The sequence below is a fragment of the Orcinus orca genome, chromosome 10 (genome assembly GCF_937001465.1).
Source record: "Orcinus orca chromosome 10, mOrcOrc1.1, whole genome shotgun sequence".
NCBI classification, from domain to species: domain Eukaryota; kingdom Metazoa; phylum Chordata; class Mammalia; order Artiodactyla; family Delphinidae; genus Orcinus; species Orcinus orca.
In genome coordinates this window covers 73,807,741-73,826,487 of record NC_064568.1, presented here as the reverse complement: position 1 = coordinate 73,826,487, position 18,747 = coordinate 73,807,741, and the positions used below count along the sequence as shown (strand labels likewise).

The 18,747-nt window shown below is 43.0% G+C and overlaps 1 protein-coding gene and 1 pseudogene across 10 annotated transcripts in view; both read right to left on the bottom strand.

Annotated features, from left to right (window-relative positions):
* The window catches only part of BICRAL (BICRA like chromatin remodeling complex associated protein), a 108,222-nt gene that overhangs the window by 11,535 nt on the left and 77,940 nt on the right, over positions 1–18,747 (bottom strand). For all 10 annotated transcript variants that reach the window (XM_049716109.1, XM_049716108.1, XM_049716113.1 and 7 more), the window contains 5 exons: positions 5,369–5,474; positions 4,425–4,525; positions 3,299–3,360; positions 1,654–1,799; positions 468–562 (listed from right to left, as the gene is read on the bottom strand). In XM_049716109.1, coding sequence (XP_049572066.1) covers positions 468–562; positions 1,654–1,799; positions 3,299–3,360; positions 4,425–4,525; positions 5,369–5,474 — 510 coding nt within the window. The remainder of the gene's footprint in view (positions 1–467; positions 563–1,653; positions 1,800–3,298; positions 3,361–4,424; positions 4,526–5,368; positions 5,475–18,747) is intronic.
* Positions 1,806–3,288, bottom strand: LOC117200599 (histone-binding protein RBBP4-like; annotated as a pseudogene).

The following is an 18,747-nucleotide window of genomic DNA, read 5'->3' as shown; positions in this document are numbered from 1 at the left end:
TTTTAACACCTGTCACCACCTCATCTTTTCAGATATTATTCTGAACAATATTCAGCAGAAGTGTTGCTGGTCCTCTCCCACGTCTTCTGGTTGGTGAGAGGCAGTGGACAGCATCGGAGTGCAGATGGGGGTCAGGTGGTCCTGGTCTGTATTCTAGCTCTGCTAATTACACTGCAAACTTACTGGCTGTATGATGTTGGGCAAATTACGTAACCAAAGCCCTAGTTCCTCATTTGGAACCAGGAAAACGATAGCACTGACTCAGTGCGATCAACCATGGAAAGCATAGCAGATATAGCTGCTGTTAGTAGAAGATTCAGTCAAAGGTAAGTTTTTCTACAACTTTAAGTATCTGTGCCTTTTAAACTATGTTGGCAAAATGTAATTTCTTGAAGTTTTTCTCTCTGAATTAGTAGCTGTGACCTGTGGAGTTTAAGAAACAAACATGCTTGGTAGTGGAACTTTACCATGGCATCTTCCAGGAGCAGGCATCTGTACTTGTTAAGCATAGCTTGGGTCCTTTTTAGGAGCTGAGTGGCAACTGTTTCAAATTCATTGTCAACTTTAAAAAGAGAGAGAGAGAGAAAAAAAAAAGTAAGAGTGCAAATCACTCACTAGGTCCTTTTTTCCTTAGGACTGAAATGAATTATTCCTCCATTTTCTCTTCTTAGTTTAGTTCTCCCTTGGTTAAACACCATCCTTCTGCACTCCTGTCCCTCACTATTCACTGGAATGTGATCACAGAAACTCATTTTAATACTAGCTTATTTTCACTCTAATCAGGAAACTAAAAACATAATGCCTTTAATTAAGATCATTTATAAAAGAAAACCACGTTAACACAGACCAGCAGCAAATGTCAATGAACAGAGAATGATCTACTAGTAGGTGACCTAAGCCTCCACTTCCTTCCAACAGCATGAAAAACTGAAACCGCTGAGACAATGAAGTCCTACTGTCCGGGCTGGGCAGACCAGTTTCACGTAACGACACCAACTCGTCCGTGGCATCTCGCAGGTCATGGTCCTGTGGCTCTGTCCTTTGTCTCTCTGTCTCCAAAGGTCTCACGTTTTCCACTTCACTCTTCTCAGAACCTCCACATCCCTGTTTAATGCTGGATGTGGACACTCTTCCCTGGTCCTCCCAGGGAAGCTCACAGTGGATTGACTGCTGCACTCCCCTCAGAGACCCTGCTCTGGACTCACTTTGGAACCTCAAAGAATGCCTTTTGGGAGCTACAGGATCTATCTAATTCATAAAAGTGATAGCAGCAGCTCAGGGTACGTATGCATTCTATCTAAACGCAAGGACTGTGCTTGAATCACCGTGCACAGCACCTCGTCCAGGGCCGTCCTGTCTGCAGCCAGCGTCCACACAGTGCTCTGGATTCACTGCCCTCAAATGCGTCCATAAAATATTCGGACATCTGGGTATCCCTCCAAAGAATGCTGAGAAAAATAAGTCACAACCCTCAACGTGGACTGGGAAATCAAGTAAATTGGGAAGAAGGTAGGTCTGCAATGAAAAACAGTAACCTGGCTACCATCTGGGGGTGATGAGGCTCTGGTTCTCCTGTGGGGTGAGTCCCCAGGAGGGCATCCCTAGGAGGGTGTCTGGTGTCAAGGTGGCACTCTGGGGGTCCAGCCTGCTTACCTTTCTTCAGGTCTTCCTCCGTGGGCATGGAGCCCTGGCACACATGGTAGGAGAGCAGCCTTTGCACTGCGTCACTGAGTGATCGGAACTGACTTTTATCAGGTGTCACCGTGTGGGTTTGGTCCCTCTGTAACTGCTGGAGAATGCTGTTAAAGAGAAATCACCAATGGCAGTGTTGAGTCATGTGAAGAAATCTAATCACGATGGTTATTTGCATGCAAAGACAATGAGAGACACAGGAATGTTATTATCCAGAGTATAGCAGGTCTTTTTTCCCCTCAGTTTTTTTGGTTTTTTTGCGGTACGCGGGCCTCTCACTGTTGTGGCCTCTCCCGTTGCAGAGCACAGGCTCCGGACGCGCAGGCTCAGTGGCCATGGCTCATGAGCCCAGCTGCTCCGCGGCATGTGGGATCTTCCCAGACCGGGGCACGAACCCGTGTCCCCTGCATCGGCAGGAGGACTCTCAACCGCTGCGCCACCAGGGAAGCCCTCCCCTCAGTTTTATACTTCATACATCATGGTGGGTTTAGAGTTTAGTCTAACCATCAACACAGGGGACTCAAACTATGACCCTGGCCTCAAAAGCATGGTGTTCCCCCCAGCCATTCAAGTGTGGGCGCTCACACAGACCTTGGCAATGCCTGACCACTGGCCAGCTAAGCTTATGGTAATATTTCTGTTCTGAACATAGAAGTTTATTTTTTTTTATTTTTTGGACTAATAAACATCATTGATAGAACTTATTATAGACGAATAACCAAACAAAGTCTGTGTCTCAAAACCAGTGTTAAATCAATCTCAGGGCTGAGAGGAAGAAAAGGGGAGCCTAAAATCACAAGAAGTGCAGACATCTCCTAGGATCCCTGTCCTTCTGGATCCACGCTCCCTTCAGGGTCTTCACCATCATCCATGTTCTCTGCCACTGGACAAGCTTGCATGATATCGTCTTCTGATACAGAACAAATCATCCAAGGTTCACTGGGATTTCAGGAGAAATCAGATAGCTTGGCAGTGTGACCACCATGAATAAACAACAGCTCTGCTGGCCCATCTTCTGCATCGTCCTGGGATTGTTCCTCTCCAATTTTACTTAAATCCCAGACATTCAGCCTGTGATCAGTATAACTGCAAGCCAAAATGGTCTCATTGTGAGGCGACCACTGAACCTGGAATATTTCATCCTTATGTGATTCAAAGGAATGCAACTTAAGTTTCGGATTTCTCAGATCCCACAAGGCAACAGTCTTGTCAGCTGATCCTGTGGCAAGAAGGAACTCACTAGAAGGACTGAAAGAAAGGCAGTTCACTTCAGCAGTGTGAGTACCAACTGCGCGGCTTGGTTGGACATAGGACTTCATTAAACCTTGCTTCTCCTCAGAGACCCTCAGGCCAATCAAAGGGTATGTGGTTGCTAAAAAGACAAAGAACTATTCTCCTTAAGAACAAAAGGGTGAACGGTAGGCTCAAACTACATTTGAGATAGATATAGATATAGATATCTCCTAACAAATAAACTATAGGGAAAGATTTCCAAAGTATACTTTAAAAAATATGTAGTATCATAACCTGACTGTTGTTGTATATTTGTTGAAGGTTAGGAACCTAGAAAAATGTTCAAAATGGGTCATTTCCGAAGGTAACTCACAAAGCTCCTTTAGTTAGCTGTTTTGCAGCAGGCCTCTTTTGTCCTCCCGAATGACTGTCCACCTAAAGACAAAACACACCTCTTATTATTCCCTTTTGTAGAATAAGCAAAATACAGTTATACATAAGGGTCACTATGTTTCCAATATTTTCAAATCCTTATCAAGAGCAGACTCTAAATGTAGCATTTGCTATAATTTGCCAGTGTTGAAAAATGAAACAAAGAAATCCACAGACCCATGTAGCGAAGTTGCACTGTGTCAAGATTATAGAAAGCTGTACTATCAGCTCCTTGGAAGGACTTAGCTGTACCCTAAAGCCTGATTTCCCAACTCCCTCTACAAAGCTTCATTATATTTTTGAAGAAATATATTTTAAGTAACAACTCCATAAACATCTGAAAATTCAGTAGACGGTCCTTAATTCATCCTCTCAGTGGTAAATAAGGGAGCAAACACGTCTGAGCTCCTGTCACATACAGTCCAGGTGTATGACCTAGCAGAGGGCATTTCTTGGATCACGGTAAGGAACAAATACGCCTTACATCAGAACCTGAGAACTGAACCAGATCCTTCACTGAGTATTCCAGGCAGGCCCAGACTACCACAGATTTCATTAAGCTATTATAAGTTTGATGGAGAAGAGACTAAGGCCTTAGAAAACTGAAAACAAAAATTTTTTTTCTTCTTTTTCAGACAAGTATGGGTTAAAAGACCATAGGGACTGACTACTTCATACACTCCTGCAGGAAAAAAAAAAATCTCTAGTATAACTAAGAGGAACAGATTCACTTTTGATAGGATAATAATCATTATCATTCAACAGTAAACGACATTTTTTGAGTGCCTATGATGTGTTGGCTGCTGGTATACTATTAATTCATGAGGAAATGAAAGAACTGTAAACATGTGAGAAATAGAACAGACACATTCATCCTATAAACATGAACATTACAAGGCATGGCTCTCGGGGAAGGTCTTCAGTGAGCACTTTTGTGGGCACACAGGGTGACAAGGCTGACTGTGCAGGTGATGCCAGACAGCCACTAGCAAACAGAAGGCGACGCGACCACATTTTCTGTCAGTCGTGCTGAACATTGAGAAGAAGCTGTGCAAACTGTTTTCTACCTGCACAACTGGCTGGCCAGGAGATGATCCAACGACTTTTTCCTGCTGTGGTTGTGTGGTTCCTAAGGACACCGGTATAGCTTTGCTTCCAGAATCCTGTCCTATTAGAATGAACACATGAGACGACGTTCAACAGAAACAGTAAATCAGGCCCATTGTGTAACCCCTAGAGTCCAATGTACACAGATTACTGAACATTCTGAAAGGGATTTGTTTATCATGGGTGCTGGCTGTGAGGAAGGAGAGCAGGAAGTGCACTTATCTACCAAAGCTCTAAAGACAGAGGTAAGGATTATTAAAGCTTATTTAGGTAATAAATAGAAATAAACACATAAATAAATGGTAATAAATAAAAGCTGTCAATGCTACAGTTTCAAATTATCTAAGGTCTAAGGAATAGGCCTCAAAGCAGTGATCTGTCAGTATTACAGAACCCCCGAATACTCACAACTTAAGAAAGGGAGGCCCAAATAGAGGACTGGCTAGGAGTGTTCATGCCGTCATCTTTTCTAGTACTTATTGAGCAGTGCGGGTGTTCAAAGCTTTAGAAGAAATGGAAGACACGGCCCACCGTATTTTTTGTTTTTGGCTGGGGTGGGGGAGTGTGGGGGGGAGATTCTAAATATACAAATACAGGATAGTCACAGAGTCGCATGTGCCGTATGATACTAGGTTTCATTGTTTCTAAGCAGCACATTTTTTTCACATAATTTAATGTGTTGTAATTTAAACAGAAGTGCTTTTCTTTTCCTCATTAGTATATAAGATACTACAGATGCAACATGGTACATTATTTGGGTGGAAAGGATACGGAAAGAAGGAAGGATCAGAGCGGAGGTGAGGCTGAGTGGAAGAGATGCAGGATGAGGGATGCGTGAAGAGTGTGCCCTGGTGCTGGGAGGACTGGGACAGACCAAGGAGAGCTCACAACAGGGGCTCCTGACCTGGCAGTGCTGTGCTCAAGAGGCCTGGGATGGGCGCTTGTCTCAGGCCATCTGCAGTCTTGGAAGCAGAAATGGGGGAAGTCTGATTCAAACTTTTTTTTTGAGCCTGTGAAAAAACATTGCCAAGATGGAAAAATTAATATCATGATAAAAGCTTTAATCACTTAAAGTGCCAACCAAGTCTGTTAACGAGTCTCCCGCATCACCTTCGGTTTAGCTTACAAAAGTTTAAAAACATTATTCTCCTATCGCATCGGGAGAACTGCAAAGAGTACCCTTTAAAGTCTACAAGCCTGCTGAATTTTCTTGACGCCATTCAGGAGGGATGACTGATCCCAGCTGAGCTGATTGATAGCCTCTGCTTTCTCACTCCTGGAACTCCTGTGTTCATGGTGCTCAGATGCAAAGCTGAGCCTGAAACCAGTCTCTACCCCCAACAGTTTCTATCCTCAGTAATGCAATGTCACGCCTGCAAGGATTATGACCCTGAGTATCAGTTCCCATGTGGGGTCTGCAGGGATGCTGAGCACCCGGTCAGGGCCCAAGCACCAACCCCAAATCTACTGTCAACATTCGCTGTCCACTGTGTGGATGATCTAAAGGAAGTCTCACCCCTGCCGTCTGGGATGTCTCTAGTTCATGTCATGATAACCTCAGGTGCCATGTAATTGGGAAATGTAAATTCAACTGAATATTAGTCTGAGCAAAATATTATTAGAAAAATTAATCTAATGTTTAAACTGTTGTGTGCTTCCTTTCTATAAATAAGGAAGATGAACTGGATGATGTTTAAGGACTAACAAATTCCTTTTAGCTCTAAAAAAATCTGTTATCTCTATAATGCATTTAGAGTAAGATGATAAAGGGTTTCTAAACTACTCCCAAATTTTAATCCTTTATGTCATTACTACTTCACAGTGCAGTAAGTTTTCAGTTTTTCCTGCAGTTTTATATTTTGTATACCAGCAGGTGATTTAGAGTCTAGTTTAACCATCTCCTGTGACCTTGGCCTAAGCAAAATGTTCCCACCAACCATTCACATGTCGCCGCTCACACAGACCTTGGCAATACCTGGCCATTGGCCAACTAAACTCATGTTAATATTTCTGTTCTAAACAATGAATTATTCTAAACAATTAATTATCTATTTGGTCCTTTTTTCTAATACAGAAATGGAGATGGATTTGACATCAACCAAGAAAGACTGGAGGAGGTCTTTACAAAGTTGGAAACAGTCACTTTGCTCATCCTTCCATTAGCAGGGAAGGTCGGACCTGCATCTCTTAGTGAGAACACCACGGGGGAAAATCTCCCGGTCTTCACAGCATTTGCCCTAGAAGATAACTCCACACTTTCCTACTGTAGGGAAGCTCTTCACAAGAAGGACACCCGTGTTGTGAGGAGGCCTGGGGTGAACAGTGAGCACAGGCCTTCCTCACAAATATTTCCAAGGGACGAACACTAAGGGCCACCTTGACCTAGTGGTTAGCATTCTGGGCTTTCACTGCCATGGCCCGGGTTCAATCCTTGGTCGGGGAACTGAGATCCCGCAAGCCGCTCGGTGCAGCCAAAAAGTAAATAAATAAAAACAAAACTAAGGGCCACCTTGAATAAAAAAACAAACAGGTAAAAGTTGGAAGAACGTGGTCTAACAGGGCAAGGCTATATTCTAGATGGGACTCTGAAATAACGAGATCAACAGATGAATAGATGAACCAGAATGAATATGTTCAAATGACCAAAATCCTCATAGCAGTGTTGCCGGGACACAACATTTTTGGAATTTCTTTCAATATGCCTAGTTCACATGAAACAGAAGAGTATCATCCTAATTGCTTAAGAGCACACAAGTTTGTTTTTTTTAAAATAAATAAATGTCATTACCCAGCCTGATCTCCCACCTTATTTATCAGATATCACCTTGAATGATTCCTAGCTATTGAACAGACAGATAAAACAAAATCCATGCATACAGAAGTAGTAAAACTGTAAGAACAGCAAGGAAGAAATCACCATAAAAGTCAGGAGAGGGGCTAGGTTAGGAAGGTACATGGAAGGGGGTACGTTCTGGGGTACCGATAATCTATTTCTTGAGTGGTTACCTGCATGGGTATTTGCTTTATAATTACTTGTTAACTGTACATTTATGTTTTCTGTATTTTTCTATGTGTTTCTTCATAATACAGAAGAGTAAAGAGAAAAAAAAATACTCTGAACAATGTAATCTAATGTCAAAGCTTGTAAAATTGCCATCATTTAAGGGTATAAAGTATTGTTGTGTCTGAAAACAAGGTTACTAACTGTAGGGACACCTCTTGTTTGAGCAGGTTTTTTGTTTTTTGTTTTTTTTGGCTGCAAGGTGGTCTTTCTCTAGTTGCAGCGAGCGGGGAGCTACTCTGTTGCGGTGCGCGGGCTTCTCATTGTGGTGGCTTCTCTTATGGCGAAGCATGGGCTCTAGGCGTGTGGGCTTCAGTAGCTGCGGCACGCGGGCTCAGTAGTTGTGGCTCGTGGGCTCTAGAGTGCAGGCTCAGTAGTTGTGGTGCACACGCTTAGTTGCTCTGAGGCACGTGGGATCTTCCCGGACCAGGGCTTGAACCCGTGTCCCCTGCATTGGCAGGAGGATTCTTAACCACTGCGCCACCAGGGGAAGTCCTGAGCAGGTTTTGGTGTAAGTGTTTTACAGTCCCCTTGCCCACACCCATGTGGGGGTTGAACACTGGCATCAGTGCATTTTCATCTTTCAGCTACTGCCAGTACCCCTCACTGTGTCCCTCCCCTTGGGACTGGAATGATCTCCCCACCTCTTATGCTATGAGGGTAACACAGGTTGGGCGGGGCGGGTAGGGCCAGGATGGTGGTAGAATTGTAATCCACTGGGAACTTGGTTTGGTGTCCCCACTGGAATCTCCTCCATTCACTAGGTCTGTATGTTTGGAAAGCGCTGCTGCCCGAGGGATCTGCTCTGTGCCCAGATGTTCGCTGGTCACTGGTCACTCCCAGTCCCCTGATTTCAGAGCAGGACTTTTGTGTGTCTGGTTCACTGCTGTATCCCCAGCACCAGAAGAGGGCCTGACACCATAGTGAGCGCACAGTAAATCATTGTTAAATGAAAATAAGTGAGTGAATTCCACTGCGGCATTAAGTCATAGGGGTCTGTACTTCCTCCTAGTCCAATGCCCCTGCCCAGGAGCCAGCAACTTTCTCTCATTCCCCCCAAATTTAGGTTGCCCCCGAACTGACAATCTTTTCCAGAAAGAAAATATATCATTCAGGTTTTTTTTTTTCTGAACTCTTAGAGAAGACTTTTAAAAAATTTTATTTATTTATTGCGCCGGGTCTTAGTTGAGGCAGGCAGGCTCCTTAGTTGCTGCATTTGAACTCTTGGTTGCGGCATGCATGTGGGATCTAGTTCCCTGAACAGGGATCGAACCTGGGCCCCCTGCTTTGGGAGCATGGAGTCCTATCCACTGTGCCACCAGGGAAGTCCCTCTTAGAGAAGACTTGCTCTTGAAATATATTTTCTTCACAAATAGAGAAGCTATTTAAGGATATTTTGTTGAGAACTTGGCTCCAAGAACTCTGCTCATATCAATGTACAATTTTAACTCTTTAGACCCTGTATTATCTTGATACCACGTGAATATACAGAAATCCACCAATGGATCAGAATACTCAATATATCCCTATCCCCCTCTGTGGTACACTTTGTAAGAAGCCAACGACAAACTAGGAAGATGATATTCGTCAACTGACAGGCATTTGCTGGGTGAAGGAGGCCACCTGGGATCTTCCCAGCCCATAGTCTCCTCTGGGAATTGCCCCACTGCCATAGCAATGGGTTGGAGCCAGCACAGTTCGACACACAAAGGTCTGTTACCTGCTAGAGGGCATTAAGAGCTAGAATCCAGGGAACGAGCACCTTTTCTTCCCATGGAAAGTGCCAAGCCTGTCAGTGAGCAGCTTCTCTACCCAGAGGGGTGCTTTTTTCTATTTTGGCTCAGAGGGGCACTTTTTCCTAATTTGAACAAAGGCTCCATATAGAGCATCAGCTCTATATGTATAGAGCTCCGTATAGAGGCCCTGCGTGGCCACTTCCTCATGTTCCCCACGACTGGCTCCTCTGGTCAAGGGTGACTGAACCACGGGTGGGCCAATCAGACTCTCTCTCCTTGGAACTGAGAATTGGGGGAGGGGGAGGGATACCTAAGGGCCGCGGTTCTCAAATGCAGGTTTATAGCCTAATTGCATCAAGATCACCTGGGGGAGCATCTGAAAGACAAAGTTTCTGGGTTCATTCCACAAAGATCGATTCAGAAATCCAATGTGGGGCTTAGGAATCTATACATTTCAGAAGCTCTCCAGTTAATTCTGATACATTGCTAAGTTTTGGAAACCACTGCACTTGCCAGTCTGTTTTTGTTTTTTTGTTTGTTTTGTTTTTGCCAGTTTCTGTTAAACGCTTGGAAGAGTGAGAGAGGACCATGAAGGAGAGAGGTGAGGCCATGCTATCTTGAAGAGGCCAAGGGAGGAGCAGAGAGCCTGGTTCTGACTCTTATAAAGAAGCTCCACTACACGAGACGTTCTCCTTTTTGCTAAACGTGTTAGGGTGAGCTTCTAGAGAGCTGCAGCCCGAAGTACCTTGACTAAGACATTCGGGTGTTCACTGTATGCACAGCACCATGGTAATCACAGAGAAGGCAGCTGAAGGATACCACACACAGTCTTTGCCCTCTGAAAGTTTACCATCCAAAAAACAACCAGGCCCACCCAAACACAGTGTACCATATTATGGTGTCCGACCTCGGGCCCTCATGCATGACCAGCAATCCTCTTTTTCCCCTGGCGAGCTCCTTGCTTATTTTCCACTGAAGCCTATTTCATTATCTTCAAACCTGTAAGCCAGGTGAGAATTCATTCAACTTTCTACCACCAAAGCTACGACATCACCTGCAACCCCATTCATCCCTTCCCGCTTCTCTGTTACAGTGGAAGAAGCATCCCCCAATGCTTTTATAAAAAGAATCCCACCAACGTTCTGGAATTCATATCCTTCTCCTTCTCATGAGCTTGGAAAAGAGCTCAAGCCTTTCCCGTATCTTATAAAAACCACACCCTGACTCCACACATCCGTGGAGCTACTGCAGTGTCAGTTACTGTCATTTTTCTGGAAGTTGTCTGTGCTTATCACCACACTCCCCTACTCCCCTTAATCTATTGCAACTGGCTTCTGCACATATCACTCCATGGAGACAAATCTTACCAAGGTCAACAACTGCCTCATTGTTGCTACATGTGTCAGAAACATTCCCATCCTGACTTCCACCCACTTCCCAGCAACACTCCACTCTGTGGACACCATCCCTCCCGTCTGCCTCATTTTCCTTTCTTAGCTTCCAAAGCTAAGGGTTTTACACCTCCTCTCTGGAATATTCTGAGTCTTACCTGTGGACCCCTCTTTCTGTGTCCACCCCCTAAGTGTGTTGGTGCTTTGGGGTTCTCTCCCGGCTGCTCCTCCTCTACTGACACACTCTTCCTGATCCGTTTCATCCACTCCCACCGCTTCCATCACGATATATATGCTGGTCAATCCCACTTCAGCTCACAATTCACTCTCTGCTTCAGCACATGTAGCTGTTGCCCATACAACTTGGTTGTCCCAAAGGTACCTCACCCTTGACAAACAACCTAAATTGAACTCAGAACTTCCCTTCAAATCATGATTTCTTCCCATGTTCTCTATTTCGGTGAACCTGGGTGTCACTGCCAGAAACTTCTGTGTCACCCTTATTCCTCCACTATAGCCAATCAATCAGAAGTTCTATCTAACCTGCCTCAAATCCATTCACTTCTCTCCATTTCTTCTGCCACTAGGCTCAAGTGGGTCTGCACTATTTCATGCTTACGTTACGACACTGGCTCCTGCGCCCGGCATCAGCGTCCTGTAGCGTTTAGGGCTCGCTTACCTTTCCCACCTAAATCTTCACATCTCACTTGAACTTGTTTTCCTTCTCCTGCAGAACCACGTTCTCTTCTCTCTGCAAGGCTCTGCACTTGCTGATTCCACTGCCTGAACATTCTTTACTCAGACCCTCTCTTGCTGGATAACCTCCTTCTCCTACAGTAGGGCTCAGTCAGAAACCACTATTTCGTGGAAACCTGCTCAAACCATCCCATCTTGGTGAGAGGCTCCTTTTCGGAGCCTGGTGCCCTGGGCTGCTTCCACCAGAGCACTTAGAATACTGTCTTGTGGCTGTCGGCTTATCTGCTGCCTCCTGCTCTGCAAAAGACTGTTGCATCCCTGGGACTTGGCCCAGGGCTGGCCCCGGCAGCTACTGATACACTGTTGAATGAATGAATCAGTGAAGGAAATATTGTACCTGGTGGGCAGTATAAATAAAAAGTGCGGAGGGGAGATCAGTGGAGGGTCCGAAAAAGGCTTCATTCTTTTAGGGGCTTTGGGTGCCCTGAGGGAGGAGAAGCATCTAGGCCAGATAGGAAAGGACATTCAGTGAATGCCCATCAGCAAAGGCTTGAGGCTCACGATGAGTCTGGCCTGTTCAGGGAGCCATGAGGGGTCCTGCCTGGCTAACCTGGAGCAGCAGTTCAGCTTGAGAACCTTAGCGGCCAGGCTGGGGGTTGGTACTTTCTCCCGTGCAATGGGAAGCTCCCAGATGATTTGGTTCAGGTCACCAAGCAAATGTTTTAGGAAGATAAATGTGGTGGAAGCCAGACTTTAGGGAGAGTCTGAAGGCAGATTAATCACCCCGACAACTGTTACAGCTGTCTAATTACAGTACAAATGGGCCTTGGAAAACATCTACCCAGCGGTCCATTCTTCCTCGTTTACACTTCAGAATCACTTGGGGAGCTTTTGAAAAATGCTGCTGCCTAGAGCCTTTAGTCTAGACCATGTAAATCAGAATTTATGAAGGTGAGGCCCAAGCATCCATGTTTTTCCAAAGCTCCCCAGATGGTTCTATTGCATTGCTAGGGTTCCTCACTTTCAAGAGAAAACTAGGGCTCAGAATGTAAGATAGGAACTTAGATCACAAAACCAGTCACTGGCAGAGGAGGACCTGCAAGTGAGCTCTGACTCCTATTCCAACTCTTGTTTTCCCCATTATACTGCTGTCCCTCTTAAAGTCTAGCTCAGGGTATAGATGTAGAAAAGAGAGAAATGGGAAGCAGTGTGGTAGAGACAGCTAGCTGGTGGAGTCTGCCTTTACAGCAATTTGCCCATGCTCTGAACCTCCATCTCCTTGACTGTGAAATGGGAACAGTAATGCTACTTGTAGCCCCAAAGAAAGGATTAGAAATAATACAGATAGCCCCTGCATGTACCAGTTGTTAATAATATGATCATTATTTTCATTATTATTGGGAAGAATGGATATAAGACATTCAAAGAAGAATTTGTAGGATTTGTAACTTATTAAAGGTACAGAGGAAGAGGAAAAAACAAGAACATCTAGATTATGAAGTCTGGGCGTCTGAAAATACAGTGCCTCCACAGTAAGGTAGGCAGGCTGAGCTGGATGGGGAAAATTAGGGAGGGGCAGGGCAGGCTGGAGACTTCAGTGGTAATTGCTTTGGAAATCTCACACGGCAAAGCGCCGCAAAGCACCAGTAGGTGCTGCTCTCAAGGAATTTAAAATCTAAAACTTTTAGTGATCTAAAGAGATTTGGACTTAAAATAATTTGTTTACTTTTGTTTGATAGGCTAAACTCTTGCAAACTGCCTTCTTTGTCACTAACTTTTGAAATATTAATCCATTTAAAAGAGAGTTTAAATCCTGGAAATGACTCCCTGCATTAAGAGGTTTAAATTCACAGGGCTCCTCAGAGACACGGCTGATTCTAGGTCTGTGGCGAGGTAATCACAAGACATGCCTACAATATCCTGTGCTTCAAAGTGCTCAAAGGAGGTGGGGATGTGTCAGAAGTGTAGAAGTCAGCTTAAGTAGGCCTCCACTGACCAAACTTGGGACAATATAAGCATCAAAAAGAATAATGAAAGCAATAAATTGCAATGTTAACTTTAAAGAGAATACATGGCCTTTTGGAGATATACACTAAAAAATTACAGATGAACTTATATGTCTGGTTTAGCTTCAGAGTAATACTGGGGAGGGGAGACTGAGTGGGGTATGGATGAAACAGGAATAGCCATGAGCTGGTAAGCACTGGAGCTGATTGAGCATGGGGGCTCATTATACTAACTTGTCTTTGTTCGTGTTTAAAATTCCCTGTAATAAAGTTTTTAAATTAATGCAAAAAAACAACTATGATTTCATAGTGTTAAACACACACACAATGTGAGAAGAAAAACCTCTTTTTTTATGGAAAAATCCCAGTCAATAACAGTAGATAGGATAATATAACTAGAAAGTCATTTTGCAACCACTAATGCAATATATACCAATGGAGTCAAATCACTGGGTGAGAGGCCGGGAAACAGGAGAGTCACGTGGTCCCAAAGCACCATCCTAGAGATCATTTCTTCCTTATGTGGGAACAAGATACCTTTGAATACCTTAAGGAGAAACCTGGCAGGGGGCCACCATAACCAAGTGCTCACATCGGAATCACCCATAATGGGAAAAATCGACATTATGTGCCAACCATTCAGCCAGAATCTAATCACGAGGAAACAATCAGACGACACACTGAGGGCCACCCTACCAGACAACTGGTCCAGGCTGCTGTAGCCTGAAGAGATGTGACAATAAATGAAATCAGTGTTCTCTGCTTTCTAGAGGGAGGCATTGTCATAAAGGACATTACTGGGTCAGCTGGAAGAAATGTGATATAATGTTATTATGTTAATGTTAAATTTCTTGGGGGTGATAGTAATACTGAGATTGTGTTGAAGAAGGTCTTTGTTCTTGGGAGATACCTGCTGAAGAATTTAGGGGTCAAGGGTCATACCATTTGCAAGTTACTTTCAAAAGGTTCAGAGAAAAGAGTGTGTGTGTATGTGTGTGTGTGTGTGTGTAGAGAGAGACACACAGAGACACACACAGAGCAAATGTTGCAAAACATAAACAACTGGTGAATCTAGGTGAATAGGTTCACGGTACTCTTCCAACTTTTCTGTGGTTCTGAAAGTTTTCATAATGGAAAATGTGGGGTGGGGACTTAAGTTCGCTCTTCAAGAAGCTGGTTACACTGGTTGCCTGCAGGCAACTGCGTGCCTGGGGAGTAGGAGGAAGGAAATTTTTCACTGTAGTATACACCTTTCTGCACCTTTTGAATTCTGAACCAAATAAGTGTATTATCTATACCAAAAATAAAGTTTATATTTAAAAACTCATTGTTCTCTAATATTAATGCTTTATAGTATCAAAACTTGACATATTAAATTTCTCCAAATAGATAAACACTGTAGGCCCCTGATAATGGTATTTTTGTTCATTACGATGTTCTATAAAGTAACTTATACAGAAATTATAAAAAGAGTCACTGCAAATGTCTCTGGATGTCCTAGGAGTTTAAATGTTAGATGACACCTCAGCACTATTTTTCCAACTTGTGTTGCCTCCAAGGCTGTGTCTTCCTTACTCCAAAACACCTGATGCTTTAATTGTTCTGGAAAACCTGCAGCAGAACACACAGGACATAATGCAACTGATCTAGTTCCCAATACTCTTTGGCATTAAAAGTCACAAAAACTACTTTGGAGCTGCCAGTGTAGGCTTCTTGTTACCTTGGATAGTTGAAACTTTGGGGAGTCAGAAAGACAGATTTTTTTTTTTCCCCCTCATTGAAAAAAAAAAAAAGGAAAAAGAAAGGAAATGACCATGCTGTGGCTGATTATGTATAATTGATTAAAATAAACATAAAGCAGATCAATATATATAGATATAAAGTAATCCTCAAGTTCTATAATTAAGTAAAAACAGGTATGGTGTGTTGCAGAGATAAGTATATATGTGACGTTTGTGCTGTATATGCAGAGGACATATCTGGGGCAAGAGAAAGAACCTAGAAACAGTGGTGGCCTCTGGAAGAGGAAGGCTTACTTTTCATTCTGAACTATTTTGGAACTGTTTCTAGTGATTACCAATGGCATGTTTTACTTATTTTTGAAAAATGCATCACTATGTTGATAAATGCTGTCCAGGTATCACCTCCTCTACCTGGGGTAAGTTTTTAAAACTAGAAGAAAACAAGAGTATCTGTAATTCCACCACCCAGAGAACTGCTGTTAAGGGAGCAGTACATTTCCTCCTAATCAAGTTTCTGGTTGTTTTGTAAGCAAGAGGGTTTTCTATTTTCTAGTTCACCATATTGTCTTTTAACATTTTTCTAAAAGAGAAAACAAATTGCTTATTAAATATTTTACAGTTAAATGTGCATTTTAAATATTTCACATTTAAAATGTCACTTAAAATGACTTTGTAAGCCTTCCCCCAAATCTTTAATTATTTTTCAGAAACATTTAAAATGGCTCCATAATACTTCATTATATCCAATAATCCTCCTACTATTGGAGAATTATTATATTGGGTTTAGAACACTTTTTTGCACCCAAAGTATAGAAGAATATCTATCTATAGTATGCTATATTTGAGTAAGAAAGGAGGGGAAATAAGAAAATATATATGTAAGGAAATAAGAAAATATACATGTATCTGCTTATCTGTGTGAAAAAAAACAGAGGATAAATAAAGGAGAAACTCGCGCTTCCCTGGTGGCTCAGTGGTTGAGAGTCCGCCTGCCGATGCAGGGGACACGGGTTCGTGCCCCGGTCCGGGAGGATCCCACATGCCGCGGAGCAGCTGGGCCTGTGAGCCATGGCCGCTGAGCCTGCGCGTCCGGAGCCTATGCTCCGCAATGGGAGAGGCCACGACAGTGAAAGGCCCGCGTACCGCAAAAAAAAAAAAAAAAAAGGAGAAACTAATGATATTGCTGAAAATAGGGGATGGATGAGAACTGGCAGGAAAGGATAGAGGGAGGGGTGGGAGCAGGGAGAAAGGCCAGGGAGGAGGGAGACTGCCCGGCACACTTTCTGCATAGCCCTGACTTTTGGGACCATGCTAATGGTTCACTCATTCAAAAGAAATTAAATAGATAAAATCAACAAGGGTAGTGGGAAAAGAATTCTAAAATGAAACACAAACAGAAACAAGCAAAAGTATAGTTCAAAAGAATAGCATAACCATACCAAGGGAGGAAAAAAAAAGTACTAACTCTAGTAACTTTTGAATACAGTATTTTTAAAAAAATTTTTATTGGAGTATAGTTGATTTATAATGTTGTGGTATTTTCAGGTGTTGAACACAGTATTTTGACTACACACCTTTAGGTTAAAGACAGAATGTAAACCAATACTGGAGTCTGAAGTAGGTTTGTTTTTCACAGTGCTATGAATTAGCAATTCTAAAACTATTTTCTTTGTTTTCTAGGATTGGGCAAATAAGCAAATATATTGTGGGGCAGGCTTTCTCACTGTTAGAAAAGAGAGCTACAAATATGGAAAAGGAGACTTGAATAATGAACCTGGTGGTACTGGATTAGAATTGAAAGTATCAGTATGAACCCATGGTTTTTAATATAGATAGATGGACAGCTATAGATGTTGAGTATGTGTAAATACATATAAGTCCCAGCTGAGACAACCTCAGTAGCAATGAATATGTAGTGCTCAGATCTTACTTCTAAATATTGTTCTCCACTAGAAGGAACAAGGTCCCTCAAGTGGTTGATTCCAGGGCAGGGGCAGGGAAAGTGAAAGACGAACGTGGAACATCATGTTTTGCCAGAAATTAAAGGAAGTGCTCAAAGCACGATGGAAACATGTCAGAAGGACCAGCAGCCAATATGGAGGGGTGCCCAATGGCATCAAAGCAATTTGAGCATCAAAATAAATGATTGTAACAATTTTTAACACATTAAATAAAATAAGAATCTATGTGTCCATACTGGCATAAGTAAAAGGGGGAGACAGAAAAACTCTTCCTTAGAGTAGAATGCCAACAATTAATGTAGAATAAACAATGGAATTAGAAAGTCTCTATTTGGTGACTGTCACAGTAACAGCCGATTTAGTAATAACTGATTCAGTCAGGAATTATCAATGAAAGCTTAAACTAGTGTGTTCAAGTTTGACAAGAAATTGGATATCTACATAATCTCAATGTAACTCCCCGAAGAAACTTATTAACTATGCATCAGACACCACATGAAGCAGACACCATCTTAAGCAAGTGTTCAAAGTTAACATCACCAGGAATGCGACAAGTTCACATCGTGAGGACACATCCATCACCTCTGTGGCAATCCTACCAAAAATGTATAACCTGAATCTAATCATGAGGAAACAACAGAGAAACCCAAATTGAGGGACACTCCACAAAAAAGTTGGTTTGACTCTTCAAAAAAAATCAAGGTCGGGCTTCCCTGGTGGTACAGTGCTTAAGAATCTGCCTGCCAAGGCAGGGGTCACGGGTTTGAGCCCTGGTCCGGGAAGATCCCACATGCCATGGAGCAACTAAACCCGTGTGCCACAACTACTGAGCCTGTGCTCTAGAGCCCGAGAGCCACAACTACTGAGCCCACATGCCACAACTACTGAAGCTCACGTGCCTAGAGCCTGTGCTCCGCAGCAAGAGAAGCCACTGTAGTGAGAAGCCTGTGCACCGCAATGAAGAGTAGCCCCCACTTGCTGCAACTAGAGAAAGCCTGCGCGCAGCAACGAAGACCCAACACAGCCAAAAATAAATAAATAAATAAATAAATAAATAAATAAATAATCAAGGTCATGAAAGACAGCAAGATGAAGAAACTGTTTCCAGGACTTCCCTGGTGGTCCAGTGGTTAAGACTCCACGCTTCCACTGCAGGGGGCGTGGGTTCGATCCCTAGTTGGGGAAATAAGATCCTGCATGCTGCGCGGTGTGGCCAAAAATTAAAAAAAAGAAAGAAAAAAAAACCTGTTTCCAATTTAAAGACATGACAACAGAATTAGGCAGTGATCCTGGGTTGGATCCTAGACCATAAAAACAAAACAAAATATAATTTATTCTCTCTTGCTATAAGGGACATTATTGGGAAAATGGACTAAATCAGAATAAGGTCTGTAGATTAGATGATAATACTGTAATAATGCTGTTTTTCTTGGTTTTGATGACTGTACTGTGGTTATGTAGGGGAATGTCCCTGTTCTTAAGAGATACACACTGAAGTCTGAAGTATGTAGGGGTCAAGAGGCATCATGCCTGCAATTTACTCTCAAAACTATGTGTGTGTGTGTGTTTGTGTGTGTATGTGTGTGTGTGTGAAAGAGAGAGAGAAGGATAAAACAAATGGGGTAAAAAGTTAACATCTGGGGAATCTTGGTGAAGGATATATGAGAATTCTTTACACTAGTCTTGAAAC